The following is an 8,326-nucleotide window of genomic DNA, read 5'->3' on the forward strand; positions in this document are numbered from 1 at the left end:
CTGCAGGGTTCAGAGCGCCCAGTGGAAAGCCACCCACCTTGTCAGGGGACCGCTGGGCCGAGGCGTTTCAACCCTCACACTCTTTTTTAACCACCACAAATAGGTAACAAAGAGCGAGGTTGTCAGAAAGTTGTACTTGCTTCCTGTAAAAGACATGATGGCAGCGATGTTTGATGTCATTTCTGCAGTGTGGTCTTGTCTGGTCAAGCTGCCGCTTCAAATTCTAATTACTGAGCTGTTTGGTTTGTGTTAAGAGAGAGATGACTTGATAAGGCTGTACGTGCCAGCTACGCCGAGCACATACATACATACGACAGTTTGTGTGTTTTTGAAGAGGAAGCTGTCATTTAGTTTACACGCTGTCGTGAATATGACTCCTGCTGCCTCCTGAAGGCAGGTGCTCCCATCTGTGGGGCCAAATGGTATAAATTGGGCCAAGAGCTGAACTTGAAAGGAGACATAAGTGTAGTAGTTGTTACTCAATACTGTAGTAAAATAAGCCCACTGCCACAGCCTGTTACTAAAATAAACAAGACTTAAAGACCAAGAGTGCTGAGGGGCTGTGTGTGTCCACTGTATGCTTCACCTGAACCTCTGCTTGGTGTATGTGTGTATGTGTGTATGTGTGTATGTGTGTATGTGTGTATGTGTGTGTGAGCGTGTGAGCGTGTGAGCGTGTGAGCGTGTGCGCGTGTGCGCGTGTGTGTGCGTGCGTGCGTGCGTGCGTGGCTTTAGGGTTGCAATACTGAGTGCTTTCGCAGTACACACACACACACACACTCGGAGGCCTTCCGAAGCCCAGCTGAGCAAACATCCTTGGATTTGCTCCCTTTTTTGCCATCGAGGGACTGAGTGTAATTTGGATATGGTGAACCCCCCCATCCACCCACCCCCCAACCACACACCATACACTGGAGGCCTTCATCAACCAGTCCCCCCAACTTTTGGCCAACACAATTCAGACGCACGTTTGATCTTTATATATACAGCTAGGTTGGTAGAATTCCTGCCTAACATTTTTAGCCTTGAAATCCTAAACCACTAAATGTAGCCTTGCTCTGGTTCTGGGCATTTGAGACTTAAGCTGGCAAAGGTAGAATTCCTAAAGAGGGTTTATTATGTTTTGGTCTAGGGACACACAAGTGATTTTTGTGTGTGTTCATACAGCTGTTTGATACAGCGTTTAGTTGAAATCATGCAGATGAAATGAAAACATCTCAGTTTCTCTCTACGCCTGTTAAGGCTTGGGTCTAGATGAACCTGCTTATGAAATAGAATTAATCATTCCTCAAATACTAACATGTACAGGACACTCCTCAAACTTTATTTAATGTTCCTATTCTTTTGTAAGTTGACAGCACCAAAGATTCCATTACCCAAAACCTCATCCATTGTATTCACCACCTCCACTTCCAGAACGTGGTGTCTGAAGCGGCACGGAAGAAAGAGCAGGACATGGTGACGCGGGAGATCGAGCGGCTCCGCTCATCCATCCAGACGGTGTGCCGCAGCACCCTGCCTTTGGGTAAGATCATGGACTACATACAGGAAGACATGGACGCCATGCAAGCTGAACTACAAACCTGGCGGCGGGAGAACAAAGAGCACGCACAGGCCTTGCTGCAGGAGCAGAGGTGAGGTTTGCACACACAACACGCTTAACATTTTATCCCCATCTCATGCGAGGTGCTATCTTCATATATCATTTACTGATTCCAGTACTTCATATTCAATGCTGCTTCCAAAATAATACTTTTTCTTGTTATGGTGAAAGAAAGGAATATCAACACTATGTATCACAGGAAAGTCCTAACAATTTCTGTTTATCTCTTCTAGGGATGCTAATTTTGAAAAATGTTCTTAACCGATAACCGTCCCTCGTTAACTGATTATTAACCGTTAACTGACAGGAATTGTGCCTCGCATGCAGCGGTGCGCCAGCTGCTGGAGCACAACAGACAACTGAGTCGCCAGTTCACCCGTACGGGACTGATGCTGCGTTCACTGTCTCCATTTCACCGTCCGGGAGCATTAACTTAGCAGATAGATAACTTAGATGCTGCGTTTAGTGTCGCAGACATGCAGCCACTTTCCCAGTAAAAGTCTCCACCGCACATTTAGTTTAGTTTATCAGGTTGTCAGCTGTGTGTCTGCCCGGCGTAGCGACACTCTGTCTGCCCGGATTAACGATAGCGATTATCCAACAAACAGTGTGTGTGTTTGTGCTACGTTAGCATCTGTAGCTCTGCTGGTAGCTTCGTGCTCCCCGTAGTCACACACATACGCTCTGTCAGCTCGGCAAAACTTCAGCGAGTTTCCGACCTACTGTGTGCGTGTGGCGTTATAGCTGTGATCGTAGGTGTAGCAGACAGTGTGTGTACACTTTGTCGGTGAATAAATGCTACGAGGCTACAACTCCTCCGCTCAAGCGAGATATAGACGGGAGCCAATTTCCTGTATCTGTAACGCCGGCTCAGACTGTCTTAAGGTGGGCTCTTAAGGTGGACCAGCTTTTCTCCTTAAAGTGACGAGTTTTTCTCAGCTTTTTAATTAATTATTAGCGTTAATCCGTTAAAATGCTTAATGTCGGTTAACGATTGAATGGTTAATTATCAACATCCCTAAGCTCTTCTTTTTCTCTTAAAAACACAGGTCACATGTGGATGTAATCACACTGTCATTTTATATATTGTGTGAGGCATGTGTTGTCATAGTTTATTATCTTAAATTGAAAGTGATAAGCAACATTTTTGAGGAACGAGGTAAATTTTCTGAGCTGTCGCGAATAAAAGCATCAACCAATCACACTGTGCAGAACGGGTTGCCAACTCGAGGCACTGTAGTCCGAACCAAGACGGCAAAATGCATTACTCCCTTGACAAAGGCAGTGCAGACCACTTATTTCGTTCTTACCTTTCACAATAAAAGCCCTACACTTATAATATCCGCAGGCGAGTATTTTGCGTTTTTGTGTTGTTTACTCGTCGCGCTGTGTAAAGGCCCTTATTCCTCATTTTTCGTGCGTTTTCCTACAAAGCAACACAAAAATTTCCGTTCATTATATGCCTACAGTCTTTTCTAAATAAACTTGTGTCTTCTCAGGAAACAACTTTGTTAGTTTTAGGCAACAAACCTATTTAGTTTGGTTTAGAAAAAGATTGTGGTTTGGGTTAAAAATAACTACGGATGTAGTGTTACTTAAGTACGGAAGTTGGTGACAAATCAACGTTGACTTCTGGTTTCACACATGGTACGAACACCTGGGCAAAGGTTTTGTGCTTTTTTACCCACCCATCCACCCCGACCGCTTCCCCTACACGGCGTTTGTCGCTCTTTATACTTCCTAGTACACGATTACGTGGATTACGTACAAATTGATTTTGTGGGATATACACAAATTACTTTTATGTTATTGCATGTAAGCAAATAATCATCCCTTCTGTGTTTTTGTGTGTGTGTGTGTGTGTGTGTGTGTGTGTGTGTGTGTGTGTGTGCGTGTGTGTGTGTGTGTGTGTGTGTGTGTGTGCATGCTTGTATGCTACAGAGCGACAGACAGGGCGGTGGAACCTCTAAAGTCAGAACTAGTTGAACTAGAACAGCTGATCAAGGACCAGCAGGACAAGATTTGTGCTGTAAGGTCCAACATACTGAAGAATGAAGAGAAGATCCAGAAGATGGTGACTGGAATCAACTTCTCCTCCCGAACCTGAAGTCAAGAAACAAGGTCTGCAAAGAAAAACGTTCCTAAAAAAATGCACTGAAGATTTAAAGATGTACAGTGTCTCGTCCAGGATAATGCTAAGACAATTATCTTGGAGAACACTGCACTTTTAGGGGTTTTGTCGGAAAAGGAGATGGACCCAAACATATTGGACACCATCAGTCACACGTTGGTTAATAATAGGGATGCACCGATCCGACTTTTTCAGTCCCGATACCTAGGCTTTGGGTATATAATGTATATAGTATATAAACATAAAATTGAGTTATATAGATTGGCCCCATTGTTACCGATTGGCCCAATATCCGAACCGGTATTGGTGCATCCCTAGTAAATAAAAGCTCCACGTGATGGCTCGAAAGTCTGACTCTATTCTAACATATGCTGTGACTGATAAATACATTAATGAATAAAAAAATATCTTCCTGCTCTGCACACTAACCTTGCCCCAACGTTTACCACTTTTCTATAATGGTGCCTTTGTGGAATGAGCCTGTGCACAGTTAATGACTCGGAAGTTAGACTAAATAGTTGTATTTAATGCTGGGTGAGTTCATCAAAAGCCCTATATATTCAAAAATATACAATAAGTAACGTAAAAGTTTGATTTGCTGTATACTCAGCAATCACTGGACCAAATTGTAAAGCCTATATTCTTGTTTTTTAGAGTGTGGCACATTTTGGTTAGGATTGTTTCATTGCCTCACTTCTTATTTTTCCTGGCTGTGAGGACTTTTTGCTTAGCCACTGCGGTACACTTGGATTGAAGTAGTAAGCAAGCTTGTGATCTGGTTCATTTGCTGTTTTCACAATGGTTGTTACATCTGCTATAGTGCTAGTGTCTAATCGATAGAGTGCTCCAGGGATGATGTATTTCTGTAGGCCATCTAGGAAGCTAGCATCGCCCTGGTTCCCTCGACAAAAAGCCAATGGGACTTGTCCATTGGGTTTTGGATTATTACAGAAAATCAGCTCTGTGGCAAACATACGTTGATGATACTTACACGTTTTGTTCAGCAAGATAATCTTCACAAATGAACACCACTTTTATGATTTTTAAAGCGTAAATGCAATCGCCAGAAGTAAAAAGCTAACGTTAGGCTATAAATGAACTACACCGCGGTCGTATGAGTGTGAGTATATACAACAAGTTGGCGTGATGACGTTCAGTAGTCTCATTTAGCCACATGTTAGCAACTGCCTTTTTAAGACACACAAAGGCTTCAAAATTCATGAGTGGGGTATTTATTGATGTATTTTATCGCGTAGAACTAACGTTAAAATCTCTTAAACGTGTGTTAACCCCAGACTTTATTTCAGGCATCTAACTAAAAACCCATTCAAAAAAAACCATTGACTTCCAGATGAGGGAACCGGAAGTGCTAAAATGCTAACTCATTTCCGGGTATTAGGACTCATTTCTTTAGCACTTTATTGAAATGTGTGTTATATAATTGTGGTGTCCTAGTTTGAATTTGTCCTGGGACCTTTCACAGATCACACTGGTCTTCTTTCTTTCCCACTTTGAAGTCTCCTCTCTCAAGCTACCCTTCCTAAAAAAGAAAGAAAAGATGCTTTTGAGCAACCATTTCCTGTGCTTACAACAACCTTATCCTCTCTTGTAAAAAAAAAACAATACTCACAGTTTATCTATATGTTATTTCACTGTTCCACAGCACCGCTGCACTTTTATAGAGTGACTAGTAGAGGTGTAACTTCAAGTTGCTTTCGCAGCAAAGCAGTGTTACAATTCTTTCTTCTATCTCTTTTACTGATCTTATAAAACACAACATAGACACACTCATTTAACGTGCTGTCAGGGAAAAGTAAGCGTATATCCCTTCACCCCGCCATCGTAAGAGGTCCCTCCACTCTATTTCTACTGTAGGATTTGCCAAACTGTTTCTTTTTTGGGATGGAGACAATGTTTGGTCAGATGGCAACTTTTAGTGGGAACTTTCAATTCTTTATAAATTAAAAAAAATAATAATACGACAATATTTGACTAGCTCCTTTTGTGACTTTAAGAAATGTGCTTCACAGATGTAGCTTATATTAAAATATGAAGCAATAATTGCAGTAGGAGATTGAATAGTAAAGACATGTGACTGAAAGACACCACTGTCCCAGTTTTCCTTAAAATTACAACAATGCCATCTCGCTGTAGTCCATGTGTTAGTGAAATACAAAATAACAAAACTGAAACCAGACTAGTCAGCCACCATTCCTTGCATAGTGGCCCATCTCACCATGAATGAAAATGCAGATACCATATTAAAGTAATGTCATTTTAGATGCTGTTATTACTTGCACAAGTGCAGTTGCTACCTCTGTTAGTTCTACTGCAGATATAGACTGCCAGTGTTTACACAAAATTATTAAAAAAACAATTGGTTGTATTGATGAATGTAATCTACGGAGACCCCCTAGGAGAACATTTTTATTAAGTCGTGCCCTCAAGTTAGTAACTAGTTCCCTCGAGTTAGTATCTTGTTCCCTCGAGTTAGGTAACTTGAGGGAACGAGTTACTTTATAGAGTACTTCTTCCAATCATTCCTGACAGTCCACGCATTGCTAATGTACGGAGCGCCCCTAGATGATGTACTTCGGTAAAGTTGGGAACGAGTTACTCACTTGAAGGAACGAGTGACTTAACTCGAGGGAACGAGTTACTAACTTGAGGGAACGAGTTACTAACTTGCGGGAATAAGATACCTCGCTTGACGGAACGAGTTACTAACTTGAGGGAACGAGATACCTAACTTGAGGGAACGAGTTACTAACTTGAGGGAACGAGATACCTAACTTGAGGGAACGAGTTACTAACTTGAGGGAACGAGATACTTAACTGGAGGGAACGAGTTACTAACTGGAGGGAACAAGTTACTAACTCAAGGGCACGACTTAATACACATTTTCTCCTAGGGTCTATGGGGGCTCTGTAGTAATCCATTATTTAAATAATGTTTTGTTTTTTTATATAATTCCCAGTTGTATCAAAACTAGTTTTTCCAAATGTGAATGTGATAACCATACGTACTGTAGCTAGATTTTCTGCGCAGACTTCCAAAACGTCTGCCCAAACACGGGATTCCACTTCCACTGCCTCATCAGACCAATGGGTAACCAATAGGATAGGTGGCACAACATCTCAGTACAGCTAGAAACGGTTAAAGCTAGGGTTGGTAATCTTCTTCAAAAACATTGTTTGTTATATTTGTTGAAATTCTCATTACATCCCGACAGCAATTTTTAAATCAAATGCTCTGACAAAAAAAGGGAAAATCTGTTATCTTGTCCCATCCCGTCCAATCATTTACTAACAAGTAAAGTACTAACAATAGCCATGTTTGTTGTTTATGTTCATAATGATGATTTACTGGGAGTGGCTTTGGAGGGAAGCCTGAAGGGACTCGCTGTCAGTGTCGCCGACTTGACGACTTTCTCGTTAGATTTAGCCACTTTTGGAGCTAGTGATGCTAGCTACTTCCATTGGAAAAGAGTTGGCAACACTGGGCTGGGTTTTTCGGTTGGATCATTTTGAAAATCTAGCGTTGTCTTGCTGGTTTCTTAAGATTACCTACCCTAGCGTTAATCTAGTAGAACAGACGGCAAGAAATCGTGAGTGGGAAGAAATGTTCATGGGCATCAACAGCTACAGGGGAAAAAAATTACACTTTTAAAAAGTGCATTGCTTAAGTGGGAAATATCAATATTAATGCTATTCATTTGACTGAGAGCTCTTCACTCTGAGGATTCAACAGTTAACATGTACTCTCATTTAGTCTGATTTTACTCCATTTGCATATCAGTATTATATTTAGTCCATCAAATATACTGTAACCTATTGAAAAGTCAAATTTAAAACTCGTACAAACAAAACTCGTGGAAAAGAGGGAACCTGCATGTTCATATGTCTTATATGAAAGGACAATGCACATTGTAAACTACTTGTATCATATCCTGTGTCTCTCTTTAAACTGTACATTATGTATATGTGGAGATTGTATCATAGTTCAAATAATTATATAATTTTGTAGTGGAGTGAAATAAATGGTTACATTGTAATAAATATTTGTTTCCTCTTCTGTTTTTTTTTTGAGTAAGTGGAGAGTAGTGACTGTTGCTGAGAGAAAGTTACAGACCCAAAGTCAAGTTGGCCTTTTTAATGGAAACTTAATGAGAGGTCTGTATCGCTCCAGTTACATTATGAGCGAAATGATAAATGGCCCTGGTTTGTGATTTCGACGAGTCCATGTGAAGTCCTTGTGGCGTCTGGCACGGCCTAGTCACACTGTCAACGAGACTCTTTTGAAGCCCAGTCCAACATGACAGAAGTAAAACATTTAACTTTTCTTTTTAAGACCCTCAAGTAACATTAGCATTATTAACTTTTCTCTGGCAAGCCAAGAAACAGCTGCAACACACACAAAGCATATTAGGAAGCCCCTTTAACAACTATTAGGCAAGATTTGGACAGAGCATTTGTGATGCGAGTCGGAGATTTAGCTGAAGGCCCCTACAGCAGAAGGCATGGACAAAGACGCTGGCCCCAGTCTCAACAGGTGGATTAAGATAAGACTACAGCATAGTCCAAGGAAAGGA

At 41.3% G+C, this 8,326-nt stretch overlaps 1 protein-coding gene across 3 annotated transcripts in view; it reads left to right on the top strand.

Annotated features, from left to right (window-relative positions):
- Window positions 1-7,793, top strand: part of traf3ip1 (TNF receptor-associated factor 3 interacting protein 1) — a 32,187-nt gene extending 24,394 nt beyond the window's left edge. For all 3 annotated transcript variants that reach the window (XM_037789138.1, XM_037789139.1, XM_037789140.1), the window contains 2 exons: window positions 1,417-1,634; window positions 3,545-7,793. In XM_037789138.1, the coding sequence (XP_037645066.1) occupies window positions 1,417-1,634; window positions 3,545-3,710 (384 nt within the window). In that variant the 3' untranslated portion in view covers window positions 3,711-7,793. The remainder of the gene's footprint in view (window positions 1-1,416; window positions 1,635-3,544) is intronic.
- Window positions 7,794-8,326: the final 533 nt, after the last annotated feature.

The sequence above is a fragment of the Sebastes umbrosus genome, chromosome 13 (genome assembly GCF_015220745.1).
Source record: "Sebastes umbrosus isolate fSebUmb1 chromosome 13, fSebUmb1.pri, whole genome shotgun sequence".
NCBI lineage: Eukaryota > Metazoa > Chordata > Actinopteri > Perciformes > Sebastidae > Sebastes > Sebastes umbrosus.